The 21,274-nt window shown below is 37.7% G+C and overlaps 2 protein-coding genes across 2 annotated transcripts; one reads left to right on the top strand and one right to left on the bottom strand.

Moving 5' to 3' along the window:
- Nucleotides 1-2,786: 2,786 nt before the first annotated feature.
- Nucleotides 2,787-11,462, top strand: LOC306867136 (uncharacterized protein). The gene is made up of 5 exons (XM_079412682.1): nucleotides 2,787-2,984; nucleotides 4,544-4,632; nucleotides 7,239-7,326; nucleotides 7,483-9,592; nucleotides 10,296-11,462. The coding sequence occupies exons 1-5, from the start codon at nucleotides 2,906-2,908 to the stop codon at nucleotides 10,393-10,395; spliced, it is 2,466 nt and encodes an 821-aa protein (XP_079268808.1). The 5' UTR covers nucleotides 2,787-2,905; the 3' UTR covers nucleotides 10,396-11,462.
- Nucleotides 11,199-18,359, bottom strand: LOC306867137 (methylosome protein WDR77-like). The gene is made up of 10 exons (XM_079412683.1): nucleotides 18,176-18,359; nucleotides 16,537-16,722; nucleotides 14,942-15,083; nucleotides 14,812-14,861; nucleotides 13,683-13,753; nucleotides 13,546-13,600; nucleotides 12,867-12,938; nucleotides 12,681-12,789; nucleotides 12,490-12,558; nucleotides 11,199-11,696 (listed from the first exon to the last, which is right to left on the bottom strand). The coding sequence occupies exons 1-10, from the start codon at nucleotides 18,258-18,260 to the stop codon at nucleotides 11,573-11,575; spliced, it is 963 nt and encodes a 320-aa protein (XP_079268809.1). The 5' UTR covers nucleotides 18,261-18,359; the 3' UTR covers nucleotides 11,199-11,572.
- Between the last annotated feature and the right edge of the window lie 2,915 nt (nucleotides 18,360-21,274).

Here is a 21,274-nt window from a genome sequence, read left to right as displayed (position 1 = left end):
TGTTATTGTACCATGATTGAACTCATTAAAGCCTTCATAAAAACTGTATAAAGAGTATAAATGATTCAAAATCCAAACATTTTGCCACAACACACAAAAAAAGAAAAATTGGTGGTTTCAGAAATTGTTTCCATTAACAGTCATCATCATGCTGTGATATGTGGCAAAATAAAAGTTTCTGCTATACTTTGCCCTCACAGTGTATGTTTGCTTCTCCAGGATGAGGGATGCTGTTCTGCTTGCATGGATAGACAAATACATATCTTTTTATAATATTTCACAGAAAAACTAACCTTTTTACATCAACATATATTGTATATTAACATGCCACAATGGATGTTGTGAACGCGCTCTGGACAGTGCAGCGGATCAGAGGTAAAAAACTATATAAATACTGTTCAGTTTCTTGCACAGACCAATCGTTTTCTGTCTTTAGACCTCAATGTATCGTCACGAGCCGCAGGGTTTAATTTGGTTTTGTCTGTGTATGTTTTTTTTCCTCTCAAAGCCGTGAGTCCCATTGACTGCCGTTATATGACTGATAGACTGCAACGGTTTGAGTTAAAAATCTTCCTTTGTGTTCTACTGAAGAAACAAAGTCACCTACATCTTGGATGCCCTGGGGGTAAGCAGATAAACATCACATTTACATTTTTGGGTGAACTGTAATAAATATCACTTTTTATTTCCTACTTGTTTCACCTCTGTTTCAGTTTTTATAACCATTTCTCACTATGTGTAAGTTGTTGTTTTTAGCGTGTGTTTGACAGTGTTATTTTTAAGGATTACTAATAAACTATACTGACATTTGATTTGTAATTTATTAGAATTTTAGTTAAATTATGTCTGAATTTATTATGTCTGTATTAAGTTTATGTGAGTTGTTTTAATACTTCAACAAACTAAATGGAAATGAAATATATTGAATTTATAAATGTGTATGCATATATATGTAAAGAACCTTTTGTTCTTTAATATTTTGAATTGGTTTTAGCTTTGTTTTTTGTTTTTCATTTAAATGTTGTTTTAAAATTTGTGTAAAAATGTGTACAGGTGTTTATAAAGTTTTAGCTTTTAGTTTTGGATCTGTTTTTAGTTGTTTTAATACTACAATTGGATCTACTCGCTTTGGATAAAAATAATAAATAATAATAAAGCACCTCTAGTGTGTTTTGACGTGATGAAAGTGATGATGACGACGGATGAGCAGAGGCCCGAGAGGCATCGTGGGAATCATCGATCATAAATCATGTGAAGCACGTGAGAACCGTTCCTGAGAAACTCGAGCAGCTGAACGACGGAACTCTGTGATGCATTCTGAACATTCTCAGATCACCATGACAACCTGGAGGAACAGGAGAGACAGGTTTGTGTTCTGTTGCCATGCCGACTGGGAATGATGGGATACGCCTCTCTCTCTCTCTCTCTCTATGCTGGGATTCGTTCACACTGACTCTCTGGAGTCAAACGATTCACTGATTCATTTTATTCCACAGGTTTTCAAAGCATCTGAAAACCATAAAGTTATCTGAAATACATTTAACGGACTCTAGAGTCTATTCTCAGACACTTTTTATTACATCTATAATGGACGGCACAATTAACTGTTTCAAGACCATATATAATATACTTTATGATTTTACACAGATACAACATTCTGACAGATTTTCACTTGATTTCTAAAAACAGTTCCTGAGCACCAGCAGCATTTTCACATATTTATATAAATATATCCACACACACACATAGAGAGCACTAAATAGCAATAATAATAATAATAGCCTATAAAAATTAAACAAATTTAATCATTTAAATGATCAATTATATAATTTATAAACATGAATTGTCTATTTATTATACATTAATCAAGTATCTAAATATTATATTAAAATACTTGTAAATTAAAATGTATGCCTTATACTAAATATTACATATTAAATCCATTATAAATATTTCAATTTAACAAAACCGTTTGATGTAACATATTTCACAACTTAATATAATTTAATTATATCTAAATATTATACTAAATATATTACAAGCCTTAGCTATAACAGGTTAATTATTGACAAAATGTAATATATTATTTAGATATTACATACTAAGTCAAATTATAGTCTATTAAACATGTAAATGCAAGTTATTATAGATAGTGCTAAAATTGTTATTATTTATTAAATTAATAATAATAAGTTTAAAAAGTCCTTTGCAAGTCTTTACACACAAACAAAGCGTAAATTACTGGAAAGATTCATGCAAACATTAGCAGAGTAAATCTGGCCTGATTCCTGAATGAGACTCAAGTTCACCATGTCAACAAATATTTGGCTTTCATTCATAATAATAGAGAGCAGAGTGAGTAACGCTGAGTGTGTGTGTGTGTGTGTGTGTGTGTGTGTGTGTCTGTCTGTCTGTGTGTGTGTGTGTGTGTACGTACTTAACCATATTTTGAGACAAATTTGTACCAAAAAGTGAGGTAAACCTGACGAAATCTCCAAAAACCTCCCTTTGGGGACGTCAAAAAAAGTTTTTTTTGAAATTGTAAAAATGCAGAAAGTCTCCTGTGAGGGCTAAGTTTAGGTGTAGGGTAGGGCAATAGCACATACAGTTTGTACAGTATAAAAACCATTACGCCTATGGAATGTCCCCATTTAGATAGCTAAGTAAACAGTGTGTGTGTGTGTGTGTGTGTGTGTGTGTGTGTGTGTACCTGTACCTGTAGCCTACCTGTCTCGAGTGGGCGGGGTCACAGGGCGGTTCGGGTGTGGGGCCATTTCCTTCTCCTCAGTGTTTCTCTGAATCAGTGACAGACTCGAGCTCAAACACAGTCAGCTGCTCTAAAACTCTGAAATCATGAAATCACGCTGATTTAAATCACCGCGGATACATCACTCTCCTCACAATCATGAAGAAAGGATCGCTCAATTTCCTGGGTCGGAAGAACCAATCTCTATTTGCCACCAATGTGGAGTTCAAGGAGATGGGTAAGAGAGATTGACTCGTGTAGAGATTAAATAGAAATGATAAGAGTTTATTAAAGTGGCGAGCTTTGCACCTGTCGCGGAGCGCGCGCGCGTCACACTTTCTTAAAGACGGGAATAACCTTCAAAACAGACTCTGAAGTTAGTAGCAAAAACGTATTTATTTTCTGACAGAATAACCGCAAAAAACGTAAACAAATATCTGTTTTTGATCCGGAGGTCCGTGACCTGACAAATACGTTCAAGTTCAAGTTGTGTAGCGCTTTTTACGATACAAATCATTGCAAAGCAGCTCTACAGGAAATTAAGTTTGCACAGTATATTTATATATGGCAGAAACTGATGGCAAAATGAGATAATTCTGTATGTTGTCTGAGCGTTGGCTTCCTCTGAGGACGTGTCCGATTACACTGACAGGAAACTACGAATAGGTTTTTTTTTCTTGGTAATACCATGTTTCTTTGGACGTTTACCATGAAAGTACCATGTTTTGGACATGTACATTGGTTTTGGATATACACAGTAATGATACCATGTTATTACACTTATAAAATGGTGTTACCGTTGTGTTTTGGACATGTACCACTGTAGTACAATGTTTTTTGGACTTTTACCATGATTCTACCATGGTTTGGGACATTTACCATGGTACTATGGTACTTCTGTGTATGTAAATCAATGGTATTATATTTTTATAGGTACATTTTCAACATGTAGTAGCATGTTTTTTGACTTGTACCATAATACTACAGTGGTTTTGGATATACAGTAATGATACTTACAAAAATGGTACTACCATTGTATTTTGGACATGCACCACAGTAGTCATGTAAATACCACTGTACATGATTTTAGTACCAAAGGTATATTTCAAAGTACCATAGTATTACTAATTTTCTATAATTAAAATATGAAACTTTCATTTTTATTTTTAAGTCAGTCTCAAAGCACAAACTAATACATGCATTTTTATTCTTCATTCGATGTCTGATTTTGAAGGAAGATCAGATAAAAACACTGACGTCTGCTGTCATAATTCAGCTCAAACTTCCTGTTTGTAATGATTCATGACAATGAGGGCTGCGGAATCTCTGGTAATTACATCATTAACACATTGGAAGTTGTTAATGAGCAAACACAGATGACCAAGAACAGGTTATGAGACTGTAGACAGATCATATACCTGGAACACAAAGGTCTCGAGTTCGAATCCTGATTGGTCTGATGCACACCTTATTGGACCCTGAAAATAATGCAATCAGATAAGAACCATTAAATTAGATAAGAAACGTCAAACAGGAAGTGAACATCCAATGTTTATTTTATGCTTCAGAAATTAATCTCATCTGAATAATAATAGGAATTTGTGTTTAGTCAAAGTTATTATTGGCTTTTCATGAATTTGTGAAGTGACGAACCAGACACTGACTTTTGACCTGTCATAAAGCCATTACGATGTATATGAACCTGTTGTTCTGCGGGTCACATGGTCTTGAGCAGTGACTTTGAACAGCACAGGCTGCTAGTTAACAAGGTAAATACCATGCGTCTCTGTTTTTCAGATAATGTGGAGCTGGTGTTGGACTCAGCTGCCATCCCTGAGTCTGGAACCGCTAGTGTGCGCTCACGTCCGACAGTCAAACACTTCATGGTACGTCCCAAAACACGCCTAACACATGACCACACTTCACTCATGAGACGATCTCTAACTTAGTAGTAAAGTGGATTCAATAGAAAATACTATTCAACAAGTTTTTAGAGCCACTTACAAAAAACAAAATCCATAGTATTACCATGTTTTTTTTGGATATGTACTATGGTAACAATATTGGCTCCAAGCTGCTTGGTACATAAACAATACAGTAAGGGTTTTACTAATGCGAATGTTCAAAAATACAGGCTAAAACCATGGTACATGTCCAAAAAAGCAGGGTAGAAGCATGCTACCTGCATGAAAAACCGGCTAAAACCATGGTTCACTTTTGTAAATGATCATTGTACCATAGTACCACCGTGATAGGTGCTAGGGTCACTTACAAAATAATTACAATAGTATTACCATGTTTTGTTTCGTTTTTTGGGCATGTACTATGATACTACCATGGGCTCCAATGTAGGCCTGCTTCCAAAATACATAAACAATTCAATACAATAATGCTTTTACTTGTGCAAATGTCCAAGTAAACAGGCTAAAACCATGGTACAGGTCTAAAAAACAGGGTCAAACCATGATACATGTCTAAATTATATGGTAAAACCATGGTACACAGAACCATGTAACCAAAAAATCACAGCATTTTGTTGTAAACAAGTTTTTAGTGTTGAGGTCACTAAAAATATAATATCACCATGTTTTTTGACATATCATAGTAATACTGTATTTTTGGTATTATGCTGTTTTTGTACATGTTTAGTAGTGCCATTTTTTTGGAAATGTACTATGGTAATACCATGGTATTTTTGAGTACCATTAAGTACCATGTAAATAACATGGTATATGAAAATGATAATCAAATATACTGCCGGTATATATCAATTGCTACACACAATCTGAATGCGTTTTGGTGTGTTGCCACTGTACGCTTTGCATTTAATTGTTTCGTTGATAATAGAAGTCTTGAGAGAAATGTGCTGAAATCGTCCTGTGCACACATTGCTAAAGACACACCTTTAGCTTCAGGATAAACACACCCTCAGCATGTAAACACACTTTTACTCTGAAAGAACAAAGCGCAGATCACACACATCATCAGTTTTGTGTTTGTATCGCCCTGGTGATGCCCACATCACAGCGAACACAATCACACCGTGTGTCAGTAATTGAGAGTCTGAGCGTGTTCGGACCCGAGCGACTCACTCGTTCACCTCATGAGATCAGGATCCTGATGATTCAGATGTTCCTCCGGTTCTTCCACGCTGAGGTTAGATGGCATGCAGATGCGGGTTTGTGCCAGCCGAGTTATCCAAACCTGCAGGTGCTGTTTTGAATACACGTTTTGTTTGTGAGATCAGGCAGATGTACACAACACACGTGACATTTGCTAAGGCAAGTACTATTAATATGGCTCATACTTAGGGTTAGTATTAAACTTTTAGGGTTAGGGTTGGAGATGCTTGATTATCACCTTCTGGATGATAAAATAAGTGAAAAAGCCTTCTACATGAGTTCTTTTGGGCACGAAGCAACCACAGCAGGGACTTTTGCATGAGCAAACACCACTCCCATTTTCATGCAAGTCGCTTTGGATAAAAGCATATGGTAAATGTAAATTCTACCACTAATCATAAAACACAACTTTCATGATGTTTGGCACTGATAGCCTAGTGGGCAAGTGTGCCGACATATAACGTCATTGCATTACGGGCATCCCAAGTTCGAATCCCTGCTTGAGGACCTTTCCCAATCCCACTTTCCTCTCTCTCCCACTTCGCTTCCGGTCTGCTCTCCACTGTCGTATCATAACAACAAGGCAAAACACCTCAAATAAATCTTAAGAAAAAAAAAAATGCATAATTTTTAAATATGATATTAGGTCACTGTAGAGTCGTTTTCCCTTATGAGGACGTCCACACCTGAAGGTTTGGTTAGGTTGTGATTTTTTCTAGAGTTATGATCCCATAAAGACAGCAAAACCTGAAACACAAACACACATTTAGGTGTGTCCCTTTTTGCATGCCAGAGAACTGAAATGACAGGAATGAAAGACAAAGCTAAATCCAACTGAAGTTGGATGAGGGAAAGACTATCAAAACTATTTCTGAATATGATTTTTATCAGACACAGTTTATGCTCTGTTTTGTAAAGAAATTACATTCGGCGCATTTGTTTAAGCAACCTGAATGTTCCTGGAACATTCCCATAATGTCTCATAACAATCATTCACATTATGGGGTGTTGGTGAGGAGTGTCCAAAAACCTGATTTACAGACACACATCTGGAACATTATCTCACCCTATTCATCCCACGTGTGAGTATGAGATTGCAATGGGTCCTGCAGATTCTCAACAGTTTAAGCATGTCCGAGAGAAATAAAGACGAGGAAAGAAAGAGCTAAGCCGAGAGAAAGGATCTATAACCTTGAATGTCATAAGCTCTCTGAATAGTTCAGGAAAACTGGTTGGTTTAGTATCTAGAAATTCAAACTGACTCAGTGGCTCCTACAATAAAAGGTGTGTTGTTGCTGTAGACTCCCTTACCTTCTAACAGTCTCCTTGAATCAGGATGTTTCTGACAAATGCTTCTCTTTAAATCCCAGTCCTCTGAGAGTGTGCACGGCTTTGCAGTTCCAACACCCAAGGTACCAGTTTTTCCGCCATTCAACGAACCCAAGATAAATGGTACAGGTGAGTTCACAACACAGAACTGGCTGGGAACAGTTAACTTCTTGTTTTTGATCAGGGAACACTAGAACATAAATATGGGAGCAAGTAAATAATGTTTTCAATATGCTGAGGTGTTTTAATGAACCTGTGGTTGATTTTCATGTTGTCTTTTTGTAGGAAGTACCACAAACCTCCCAAATGGAAGGATGCTTTCTGTCCCTGACCTCCTCCAGGGGGAAATACTTATACCGCCTCTGCCTAGCTACGCCCCTCCACCACCTCCTCCTTTTTCAGCCCCACCTCCTCCATTCATCTCTCCCTCACCACAGTTCTCTGGTGAAATGGACCCTTCTTTAGACCGTGCAAGCCTGCATCCCCCTCCAATGTCGCCCCCAAAACCACCATCACTTACCAGTTCCAATTACAGCACAGATTTAAACTTGGCCTCCCTCAAACCTCCTCCAATGCCTCCTCCAAAACCTCCATCTGAAACTTCCAGCTTCAGAGGTTCCCTCTCTAGCCTCAATGTTCAAGATATCCCAGATTGTCCCAAGTTCACCCCACCACCACCCCCGGGAAAAGCATCACCTGTTCTTGCAAATGCTCAGAAAACAGCACCTCCAAAACCTGTCCGAATGTCCTCCATATCTAATCTGAACATCCAGTCCCAAACTCCTGAGCCATCAGTTTCTTCTAACCCAACACCATCTAGCTTTAACCCCCAGAACACAGCCAAACTCTACAACGTGCAGAAGAGCACACTTGGTGTACAGACAGATGGAGAAAAAAAAGTCAAGTCCATTCTGCTGCTGGAAGATTCTACTGGAAACACGGTTGGTGTTGTCAATGGGAATAGTGGGAAAAATGCTGGATCTTTCCAACCAGGGGTGCCACCATCCAAACCAGCCCTTCGGAACAGCTCTGCCACTCAGCTAAAGGATGACCAGCCAGACATGGAACAAGCACCAAGTGAACAAGCTAAGGTGGAGCCCAAAATCAATCCTGAGCCTGTACCGGTTCAAAACATCCCTACTGAGGTACAAGCACCAATTAAATTCTCACCCAAAATGGAGAAAAGGATACCTGATGTTAGGCAGGTCATGACCCCAGTTGCGTCCCCTGGCAGGCCTCATAAGTACAGCCCTATCTTGAACCACCGACATCTCAACACACGGGGCGCAGACGGCTCAGTAAAGAAAGAGACCTCAACCTCACCTTTGGCCTTGCTGATGGCTGCAAAGGAAAGAGATAAGCAGAGAACTGCTCTGTCCCAAAAGAACAGCAACTCAACAGAAGCAGTCAGTTCTGTGATTCAACCTAGTGTAGATAAACCAAACTCCTTCACCATCATTCCTCGAGACCCAACACCAGACAGTCCCAATGTACAATTAAAGTCGACCACAAACACGCAACCAATCACCTCGTCATCAACCAAAGTTGATGTTCCAGAAGTGTCCTACTCAAAGCCAGAGCTAAGCTCAACCCCTCTACGAAGCCCAATGAATAGCTCTGTTAGTGGACTGGGTGTCCCTGTTAGAGATGTGGGAATTGGAGAAGACTTGGTCTTCATTCCACCGCCTCCTGAATTTGCCAACTCGGACTCTGAGGAGGAACCTCCAGTTCCCCCACCAAGTCACCCCGCTCCTGCTCCCCCTCTAAAAAGTGCTCTTCCACCTGCTAAAACCTTCTTACCTGCTACACCTGCTCCAGTTATCAACTGCCCCCCGCCAAGTCACCCAGCTCCTGCTACCCCTGTAAAACCTGCTCCTCCAACTTCTAAATCCTTACCTACTCCAATCACCAATAGTCCCCCGCCAAGCCAACTTGCTCCTGCGCCTCCACCTGCCAAGCCCTCCCTACCTCCGACACCTCCTCCTGTCACCAATGGGCCTCTCACTTTGCCCAAACCTAAACCACCCAGCTCTCCTCCCAAGGCCCCAGGGCCTCCCCCAAATATCCAGCCCCAATACAAATCAACTGTTCAAACGAAACCCACTCAACCCCCTGCACAAGTGGCTCCATCCGTCTCCGCTAGCCAGGCGACACTTCTCAGTATCCTGCAGAAGAAGATGCTAGAGATGGACCCCAAGTTCTCGGCTGTCAAGGAGGTGGAGACCAACGGGGATGACTGGAACTCTCCGCTGTCCGATGACGAGGCCACGTACAATCCTATGACAAACCGGAGTGCCACCCTGCCGACGCAAACTCGGGGAGTGGACATGAAGGAGCTGGAAAGCAAAGCGGCCAAAAAAGGTCAACATTTGGCCACTTCGGCTAAATCCAACAGGTAAACTAAAAGTAAACGCAAGTGACATGGTTAAAGTCAACATGAAATGGTATTCACAATCAGTTTTGCTTCTGTAATGTGCAATTTTCGAGTGAAACATGACATTAAACGAGAAAAAGAGTCAGGCAGGGCTTTATCAACAGGGAAAAGAAAAGATCCACATTGTGAGGGATAAAGTTACAATTGGGAGATATTAAGTTGCAATTACAAGAAATAAAGTGGCAACTACCTTTTTATTGAATTTTTACTTTGAGTCAGAAACAAGATTCCATAGGAGACTTGGTGACATCAGATTATGCACAGAAAGATTACGTAACGTTTTTTTCTTTGGAATAACGCACACAATTACACAGTCATCATCAGTCAACGCCTCCCTTGTAGCACATGCACATAGCTGAGATGAATCATCAGGAGGATAAATAAACTGCCTGTGATACTGGAACAACACTCAACAGTTGTTTCCATGACATTTATGATTTACAATGCATATGAAACTGCTTAAGTTGATATATTTAGAAGCTTAAACACAACAACATGCAGTATACATGTACTTACCAGGTTTCGATCCAGCCCAAAATCTTTCATAATATTGAGGAATCACTGGTTTAAGTGGAATCAAAATGCAGTTATTTGAGGTTCTAGTACTTTGTTTTTATAACTTTGTATTTACTTAAGAATAATGAGACTCTTCTTTATCTTTCAGTAATGGATCATCAACCAAACAGCAGTTTGGAATGACATTCACCGTGAGACCAGGAGCCAAACAACCAATAACACCCGTTATCAAAGACGGCTCATTCTGATCCGGAGCACATTCCTGACTGGAATTATTCCAAAGACATGCCTTACCTGTACATATGCAGCTATCTGACAGATATTTATCGTTTTGCACCCGGTCTGGAGCTTTATTACTGCTGTTGTTAAAGTATTACTGGATGTATCTTCAGCTGTCACTATATTTTGGTTTTGCCGAACTCTTATGACCGCAGCTTCATCACGGACTTTCTAGAGCTGCTAAAAATCAATCAATGGAGCAACTGTGCCTGTATATACTAGATAAACTACATGGAAACTCATTTTACAGTCCAACCTTTTAATTTAATTCAGTTGTTTAATCCAGTCTCTAATCAGTTGTTTAATCAGATTTAAAATTAAGAACACCAGTTCTTAGTTGTATCTTCTGCATAATATTTTTGAATGTCTTTAATCATTAATGTACAAAATTAAGCTATAGCTCTCGATACGAGAGCTTCTTTCAGTGGTGCTGGATTTTTTCCAGGTCAAAACATGTTGTATTTTTTACGAATTTATCAAAAGTATACAATAAGCCTTAAAGTTTGATCAAAATGCTGTTAGAAATGGTTGCGAAGCCTTGAACGCATTACTGATGGTTCTTCTTAATGAAGAACATGCTTTTGCTGCTTTTCAGTTTTTTTAATCTTAAGCAAGAATCAAAGAAATAATGCAAAGTTTGTTTTTGCATGAATATACTGGTTAAAAGTGCCTTTGAAGAAATAAGCTAGCATCTGCAACAAACTTGTTTTTCTGGAAATCTCACATCGCCACAGGTTTAATTGAGTGAAATGTGTCAGACACAATTGCAAATAGGTCAATAATTGTGCTTTAATAATCTGCAAGTGTATTTGTATGACTGCTCATAAATGGTTATTTTGGATATTTAACCCTCTGTTACCCCCTAAAGAAAGAATATAACCACAATACAGTGTAATAAAAATATGCGAGAGCTTAAGTACACAGATGACAGAAACTTTATTAAACAGTGAAACGTGTGAAATGTGCCCAAATGTGAGAAGAGAACAGCATTCATGCCCATTTCTGTTATTAAAAAATACATCTTCTGCATGTTCTGAATTTTGAGCCTACTATGATTATGTATGTAACTCATGAATCATTATTTGATGGTGACAGAACAACAGAAATGGGAATGCATTGGAGGTTGCTATGGTTTCCCATGATGCTCTAGGGTGCAGACACGCTGTGGTGCAGCACCTGATGGTCCCAGCCCACGGTGGTCAACACGGCCGAGCTGCCCGGGACCCAACACACTCCACGCACGAAATCCTGGTGCCGCCGGTCCCTGAAACTAAACACGGACCACACGACAGACTCAGACCGGCGCTCTGAGATATACATGCACTTCAATTCAATGTTAATGTTAAGGTGCTTTAAATTATTTAAAAGCACCTACATTTAGTAACAAATTAAAAAATTATTAAAAACAAATGGAAAAAAAAAAAAACAATACAGATAAAGATACACACAAACCATATATTTTGTAGTAATTTTACTACATATTTTATATATATTCATACATACACTTTTTTTTTTTTACAATTTGTTTTTAATAACTTTTCTATTTTTTTATTTGAATAATTTATTATTACATTACACATATACAAGCACATTTATATAATACATGTATTACATAAATGCATTAATATATGTAATATTTTTAAACAATATAAAAAAAATTTAATTAAATCTTAATACATTGAATCAATTTATTAACTATAAATACACACACTTATGTAAAATATTGCTCAAACAAGAATTTTTTTTCTACAACTCTCACTATTATTTATTGTAATATAAGATTTAAATATTATAAATATAAATTAACAACATATATATTTAATCTTTTGTCCATAAAATGTATCGTTTCTAATTAAATATTTAATACATTCAATCAAACTGCATTAAATATATGTGTTTATTTAATTGTTTGTAGTTAAATTAGATATATGTATTTAAAAATTTAAGCCACAACATATGTTTAATCAGTCAGTTTCATGTACTTTGGGGTGTGTGAATTTCCTGTGTTCTGATTGGTCGATGCAGGACAACCAATGAGGAGAGAGGCCTGTGTCAATACTCACATTTCTCTGAGCTCTGCAGTAACCACGGCAACGGAGCAGTCATCACTGATAGAGGCCAGCAGGGGTGAACTGCAGGTGACAGCCCATAATAATCACCAGTCATTATCCGGCTCACAGCATACTTTACAATATGGTGTACTTCACAGGCTGATTCACTGCTTTTAAAACTATGGCAGTGTTTTCTTCTGTACCTGTCGGAGGAGAACGTCAGTCTGGAGACGCGGCGGCTGTGAGCGTTTATCGTCCGTACGCCGTCTGAAGTCTGCAGATCCCTCAGAGTCACTCGACCCAGTTCATCACCTGACACCAGACACACACATCAACATCAGCAGAGCATCATGGGACAGAGCAGTGCATCGTGGGATATGAGGCCGTACCGTATGCGATAGTGCTGCTCTGATGAGGGTGCCAGACGACGGCTGTGGGGCTGCAGCTGGGAGACACCACGTCTAAACGAGATGGACAGGAAGTTAGGTCTCTCATGACAGGAAGTGACAGAGCGCTCAGAAGGATCTCGCTTTAGAATCAGACAGACAGACTGAGAGCACGGAGTTATGTGAGAGTGTGTGTGTGTGTGCGTGTGTGTGTGTGCGTGTGTGTGTGCGTGTGTGAGAGAGTGTGTGAGAGTGTGTGCGTGTGCGCGTGTGTGAGTGAGAGAGAGTGTGCATGTGTGTGAGTGAGAGAGAGAGTGTGCGTGCGTGTGTGTGCATGTGAGTGTGCGTGCATGTGAGAGTGTGTGTGTGCGTGCGTGCATGTGAGAGAGTGTGTGTGCGTGTTCGTGCATGTGAGTGAGAGAGTGTGTGTGTGCGTGCGCATGTGAGAGAGTGTGTGTGTGTGTGTGTGTGTGTGTGAGAGTGTGCGTGCGTGTTCGTGCATGTGAGTGAGAGAGTGTGTGTGCGTGCGTGTGCGCATGTGAGAGAGTGTGTGTGCGTGCGTGTGTGCGCATGTGAGAGAGTGTGTGTGTGTGTGTGTGTGTGTGTGTGTGTGTGTGTGAGTGCGCGTGTGTGTGTGCATGTGAGAGAGAGAGAGAGAGTGTGTGTGTGTGTGTGTGTGTACCCAGGCGAGAGGCAGGTTTGGGTTTCCGTCGGTCCCACAGCAGAAGCCGTCCGTCCTGCAGAAGAGTGTCAAGACGGTTACACACTCAAAGACACGTGTGTGTGTGTGTGTGTGTGTGTGCGTGTAACGGCACTGACCTGAGCACATGACAGGAAGAGAGACTCGTCCACAGGAGAACACGACACACCGCTGATCGGCTGAGAGTGAGCTGACACACACACACACACACACGGTTATTTTTATAGACACACAGACACCTAAAAGTTAGATTTATAACTTTCATTAATTGCAAAACATGTATAACAATTTATAACAAAAATTATTTAGAAGTATTTACGTAAAACTGCAATACATAATCAAATATGTTGTTTATTACTGAAATCTATTAAAATACTATAAGAATAGAAAAAAATAACATTTACAAATCACACATATTTAAGAACACATGAACAATATATAGTTTCAATAAAGCTCAAATTGTCAAATATTATGAAAATACTTTTATACTAATAGCATTAATTATAAATTAATACTAATTAATAAATAGAATATACATTTAAATCTCACAAAATCACATATGAATGAACATTACTCATTAAAAGATATATATGAAAATGCTCTAACAATAGATATTTACATTTTAATAAATAATATATCTCAAATTAATCACATTTGAATATTACTCACTTAAAATATAAGAAAATAAAAATCTATACTTACATAATAAATAAGATTTACAGTTTAAATAAATCACAAATGAATATGCAATTATTAGTAAAATTATATTCTATATGAATTGAATAATCATTTATTAATGTTTTTCATTAATTATTAAAATAAAAATTACATACGAAACACTTATGCAATAATTAATACTAATACTGTTAAAATAGCTAAATTATATATACACACACATATATATATATATATATATATAATTTTTTTTATAAATAATCACATATGCATATGAACTATTGAACTATGAATCTATTGACCCATGACTTTCAAATGCAAGAGATTATTTTGTACTGAACTCATCAGTCTTTCATCATCTGTTTTTACGGAAATGTTTTTCATTCAGTTTCTTCAGAAGAATTCAAATAAATTCTTCAACCAAACCAACCTGATCCAGATTCACGGCCAAGAATCAAATCAAGACAGAGATTAAGAGTGCATGACGTCTCATAAATATATATAATGATACTGCAGCTATATCTGAGTCTGTGGATTATTAATCTGCCGTGACATCACTTCCTGTCTGCTCACCGTTATAGGAGCTGGTGACGGTCTCCTGGTTCAGATCCCACACTTTGATCCTGAAAGGAGACGGAGAGAGAGATTGAGGTCCCTGAGATCATGACGAGGCTCTCACAGACTCACAGCGCCGCCTGCTGACCTGCAGTCCACACTACAGCTGACCGCGAGACGCCCGCCGGCGCACACACTCACGCCCGTCACCATGTCATCATGCTCCAGACGAGTGAAGCGGTTCATCAGCAGCCGCTCGTCCTCCGCCAGCTCCCACAGCTCCACCGAACCTGACCACAACACACACACATATATCAGAGAACACCACGGGACATGATCAAAACCACCATAGAAACCCTAAAACCTAGAAATAGCACGGTATATGACCAAAAACTGGGATATAAACCATCACAGAAACCCAAAAACCTAGAAATACCACGGTATGTGACCAAAAACTGGGATATAAACCATCATAGAAACTCTAAAACCTAGAAATACCACGGTATATGACCAAAAACTGGGATATAAACCATCACAGAAACTCTAAAACCTAGAAATACCACGGTATATGACCAAAAACTGGGATATAAACCATCATAGGATCTCTAAAACCTAGAAATACCACGGTATGTGATCAAAAACTGGGATATAAACCATCATAGGATCTAAAACCTAGAAATACCACGGTATGTGATCAAAAACTGGGATATAACTGAAATAAAACCACATTATATGTCCAAAAACCTATTAATACCATGGTAAATGTCCATAAAAAGGCTAAAATAACTAAATATTATTGTTAAATATCCACAAAGACATGGCATTACCATGGTACAAGATAAAACCCCAGTACTTGTACAAAATCTACTAAAACTTGGTATTTTGGACAATACCTTGGTAAATGTCCAAATAAAATAAACACCACAATATTATTGTTGAACATCCTACATCCTAAAATATACATAATACCACAGTAAATGTTCAAAAACTAGGATATAAAACCCTGGTAGAAACTCAAAAACCTTTTAATACTATGGTAAATTGCCCAAAAACCTAGTAAACAAATGGTGAGTGTCCAAAAAGCCTAAAATACACTGATATTACATGTACAAAAACCTACTAATACCATGGTAAATGTCCAAAAAAATCTAAAACAACACAATATTACTGTTCAACATCCACAAAAACCACAGTATTACCATGGTACAAGTCCAAAAACGAAGATAAAACCCCAGTACTTACACAAAAAGTTTAAAAACTCTGATGATAACCCTGGTAGATGCTCAAAAGCAGATAAATTAGCAAAAATAACACAATATTACTATAACTGCAGTATATCACCAAAACCCTACCAAAACCATGGTAAATTATATTAATACAGTACATGTCAAAAAGCACTATATTATTGTTGACCAAATGCAAAAAAAACAAACATGGTATTACCATGGTAAATGTCCAAAAACTATGATAAAACCCTGGTACATGTTCAGAAACAGTGTATTTCTATGCAAGATGATATAACACAATATTCAAAAGGTTGAGCCCTAAAATAACATAAAAACATGGTATTCGCATGGTACAAGCCTAAAAACCATGATATTACCATGGTATACTATACAAAAAACGTGAAGTACATGGTATTAGTGGAAGTACCATAGAAATACCATGGTTTTACCATCATGTCCATAAACACACAGTCTTGGCAGCTTGTGGTAACAGGTGAGTAAGAGTGTATTTAGTTACCTGCGTCTGAGGCCAGCAGCAGCGAGCGCTCTGAGATCCAGCGCACGTCTGTGACTCCAGCTTCAGTCTGAACGCCCGCCTTACAGAAGCCCTCGCTGGGGGCCAGTTTAGGGTCACTGTACACCCACACCGAGCCCTGCCAGCAGCGACCCGCCAGACTGGACGCGCCCAGCAGCAGCGTGCCATCTACAACACACACCGATATTACTACTACGCCCGAGAAACTCAGGAACAAAAAAAACAGGGTTTCACTTTATTTTAAGGTGTCCATGTTACAGAGTAATTACTCATTTAAGTACTGGGTAATATTAATTAACTACATGTACTGACTATATGGTTAGGATTAGGTTTAGGGTTACTTGCATGTAATTATGCATAATTATTATTATTATTATAATAATAGAAAGTACATGTAACATTTTATGTTCATTATCAGTTTTGCGTCCCCTCTCACAAGTTTCGTAATATTTAATTTATTTCCTATCAGAATAATGCATTGAGTGTGAAAATGGCTCAAGCGCGACACCTAGAGGAGTATTTTAAATACATTAATTATATTCATTATCTGCGAAAGAACTTGCGGCACTACATGTTAGTATTTTATCATAAGCATAAGATATTAGCTATAGTATATCTATAATATCACATACAGCGCGTTGTATTTATTTTTGCAGCTCTTATTTTGAAGCACTTTCGGCTTTTATTTATACATGACACTAAAAAACAGACATTTAAACTTAAAATGAACAATATAAACACTATGTGTCCCTGCAGCACAGAAGCAGTCATGAGTAACACAGGTATATCTGGAGCAATAGCCAACAATACATTGTATGGATCAAAATTATACATTTCTCTTTTATGACAAAAATCATTAGGATATTAAGATCATGCTCCATGGAGATATTTAGTAAATTTCCTACCGTAAATATATCAAAACTTCATTTTTGATTAGTAATATGCATTGCTAAGAACTTAATTTGAACAACTTTAAAGGAGATTTTCTCAATATTTAGATTTTTTTTCTCCCTCAGATTCCAGATTTTCTAATAGTTGTATCTCAGACAAATATTGTCCTATCATAACAAACCATACATCAATGGAAAGATTATTTATTCAGCTCTCAGATGATGCATAAATCTCAATTTTGAAAAATTGACCCTTATGACTGGTTTTGTGGTCCAGGGTCACATATAGACTGGTAAATACACATTATACATACAGAGGAATTTATATATTACTCACACATATATTACTTTTTCCACTCAATTATGTCGTAATAACATCTTTATTAAATATCTCCACTTCAGCAGCACTTATATACACCAAAATTTCTATCTATATTCTCAAGACTTCTACAGAAGGGTTTGTTCATACATCATTTATATGATTTTATGCAACATTTTACTCCCAAAAACTTGATCTGTTGACAGTATTTTCTGATTTATGGAGTGATAAACAGAGAAATCCAAATGCCTCTTTAATATATCAATAAAATCAAACAATATATATTGAACCTTGCTTTATCAATGTCTGTTGTTGAAATGCTTGCATATTAAGTGTATATTTCTAATGCATGTGTTTCAAAATGCATCTAATGCAATAATGTTGAGAATGAGAGCTGATGGTTTATTCTGACCTGCTCTGTAATCGACCGCGTCCAGATGTCTCTCCATACACGCCGGAGCGCTCACAGGAATATTCCAGCAGTTCTCTTTAATCATGATCAGCTCTAATGAGTTTAATAATTACTGATATATCACAGCAAACTCCCGCAATGAATGAAGGAGACACGCGTGTGCGGCACTTCCGCTTCCAGCGCCGAACACTCTTCAAAATAAAAGCCGAAAGCGCTTCAAAATAAGAGCTGCAAAAATAAATACAACGCGCTGTATGTGATATTATAGATATACTATATAAATTACGACATGTAACTATTATCTTACGCTTATGATAAAAATACTAACATTTAGTGTGCACGTGCCGCTAGTTCTTTCGCAGATAATGAATATAATTAATGTATTTAAAATACTCCTCTAGGTGTCGCGCTTGAGCCATTTTTACATTCAATGCATTATTCTGATAGGAAATAAATAAACTATTACGAAACTTGTGAACGCAAAACTGATAATGAACATAAAATGAAGTTGGAGAAAACCTATATTTTAATGTTTTCAATATATTTCAAAAGTTGCGATAGAACGCAAACGCATTAAAATATTATTTATCTATTAAATTTTTTTCTGTAAATCCATCCTATTAATGCATTTTTACACTGAATTATTTCTATAGTTTTAATTTCACAACACATTAGCACAGACACTGTCAATAAAATGAACTTTAATTAAAACAATAGTAATCTGGCTTATTACAAAATAAAAACATGATAAATGTGCATCGTTTTCTGTTATAGTGCTTATGTTCTGAGTCCTTTATTGGTTTGAAAATAAATATCAAGTTCATAAAACAATGTAAACACTTGAATCTGAAAAATGACTTTTTTAAAGTCATAAAACAGTCATTGTGCATCTCTAAAACATTGAACATCTGTATCAAATTGATCATCACAGATGCTCGTTGTCTCTCACAGAGCTCACAGTGATGTGTAAACATGCTAAAACCTCACTCAGACCACCTCAGACCTGGGGCCTGTTTCAATAAGGAGGTTAAGTGAAAACTCTGAGTATGTTAACCCTGAAATGAGGGAAACTCTGGGTTTTCGGTTTCAGAATGGGAGGTATGTTAAACCTGAGAAAGCAGAGTAAGTCAAGCCCGTTTCTGAAAGAGAGGTAACTTATACTCGGAGTCAGTTACCATGGCAACTTACTCTGTGAACCTAACCTGGTCGGGAGCAGGTTTTCTTTGGTAAACCCAGAGTTTCTTTCGGTCTCCTCCCCCTTTTTAAAGTGTAAGCGATGTTTTAATACCTCATTCATTCATTCACGCCGCAAAATTGCTTTTCTTACTGAGTATGTTTGTCTTATTTCAAGTACAAACATTTAAAATTTAAGTTAAGATGCATTTTCTATACATGAAAACATTTTTTTTAGATATTTAGTCTTGTTAAAATATAAAATTGTTCTACAGAGTGTAAGAAAAATAATCTTAATGCAAACGGAAACAAGAATAGGCTAATTTTAATTTCTTATCCCATTGCCAGATAATTTGGAAAATAAAATAATATTTTATTCTTTTTTTCCCTCATGGAAACAATACTAAATACCTTATAGCCTATTATTTATGTTATTATATGTTTTTTTACACCGTATTCATGTGCATATTTATTTGAGCGGTACCATTTTAAATGGTAGTTTTCTTTTAAACATCAGAGATGCAGAGCACATTATAAGATATGCAGATTTTAAGTAAAGTGTGCATCGCTCTCACGCTCTTTCTGGGAATTGTTTCCTGGGCACAAATCCGTCAAAGAGGAGTATCACAGGACTGTAGGTCAATGGTGTAGCAATGGGTTTAAATGAGGCTAATCTGATAAATGATGTTCACTTGATAACATCTTTCTGTGACCTGTGGAAGTAACCCGAAATAATCAGAATTTCCTTCAGGATTTCCAGTGTGTTTGGATGAATTGATGACAAGCATGATTACTGTAGGAAATGGAAGGATGCCAGATGGAGGGGTAGTACGAGCCATAACCACCACTACAGCTGTTAAATAAGCAAATTATTAAAATTTTTTGGTCATCTTTATTTCCTAATACAAAAGCAAAAGTTATTATTTTTACTTTTGAATTTTAGAAATCTTCCAATACTTGACCATCTCCTCTTCATCTGTCAGTGGTGCTGGTCCAGGTTCTCCCTCTGCCTTCTTGTCAGTAGTTAATTTTATTGACACTGAATGATATTTAATGTCAAATGTCTGTAAAGTCATTTAGCCCACACCCATGAACCTTTCATGTTTAAAGCTTTACCTTGATTCAATTGTGTTTTTATACTTCATTTTTAGCTGCTGCCACGTTCTTGTTTCTTTTTCTGTCTTTTTTTTTTTGTGGCCATGAGATACCATTAAAATGAATATTAGTTCAATAATTTACAGTTTTCACCTCAGATATTATAACAGTTATTAAGTTATAGACAGTTATTAAGAATGAATGTTACGCATTGACGGAGGTACGCGCGCTGACGTCTTTTTGGCGGGAGCTGTTGCCATGGTGAATCGTAATTTCGGCGCTCCGCTGATCATGACTTTTCATAGTCGTGGTGCACGCGCTTAACTCAGAGTCAGTCAACTCAGAGTTGATTGAACTAACTCATTTCAGCTGTTCTGTAACCGAAAACTCAGAGTTTCCCATCTCAGGGTAAGTCAACTCAGAGTTCAAGTTTTAACTCAGAGTTGGTTGAACCTCCTTATTGAAACAGGCCCCTGGTCTTTGGTGCGATATAAACATCATTCCTCCTGCGGGACGGGTCTGGAGTGAGTTTAGAAGGCGTGTATCCGGTTAGCAGAGCTTCTGAGTGTGGTTTCAGAGAGTTTGTGTTTGTCCTGTGGGGTCATCAGAGAGCTGATCTCCAGGTCTTCAGAACTGAAGGGCTGAAACACCAGCTCCAGCAGTCCTAAAACTGAGCCCAGGACAGCCAGGAGCGAGCCCACCAGATAGACCTTCAGGAGCCCACGGCTCGGCTTCTGGCTCAGCACCTCTCTGATGAAGGGAACCAGTTCCCTCAGCGTCTCCATGATGATCGGATCTGTTTGGAGGACATGGGTCAGCTCTATCATCAGA

This window comes from Barbus barbus (assembly GCF_936440315.1).
Source record: "Barbus barbus genome assembly, chromosome: 49".
Classification (NCBI taxonomy): domain Eukaryota; kingdom Metazoa; phylum Chordata; class Actinopteri; order Cypriniformes; family Cyprinidae; genus Barbus; species Barbus barbus.
This window is presented reverse-complemented; position numbering and strand designations above follow the sequence as displayed.

Bases quoted from the DNA above. Each gene is read 5' to 3' on its own strand.
- LOC306867136 (XM_079412682.1), top strand. From the start codon at position 2,906: ATGAAGAAAGGATCGCTCAATTTCCTGGGTCGGAAGAACCAATCTCTA. The intron at 2,985-4,543 runs GTAAGAGAGATT...TCTGTTTTTCAG, and splicing joins TGTGGAGTTCAAGGAGATGG to ATAATGTGGAGCTGGTGTTG. The intron at 7,327-7,482 runs GTGAGTTCACAA...GTCTTTTTGTAG, and splicing joins ACCCAAGATAAATGGTACAG to GAAGTACCACAAACCTCCCA.
- LOC306867137 (XM_079412683.1), bottom strand. From the start codon at position 18,260: ATGATTAAAGAGAACTGCTGGAATATTCCTGTGAGCGCTCCGGCGTGT. The intron at 13,601-13,682 runs GTCAGTGCCGTT...ACTCTTCTGCAG, and splicing joins TCTTCCTGTCATGTGCTCAG to GACGGACGGCTTCTGCTGTG. The intron at 12,790-12,866 runs GTACGGCCTCAT...GTCTGGTGTCAG, and splicing joins GAGCAGCACTATCGCATACG to GTGATGAACTGGGTCGAGTG.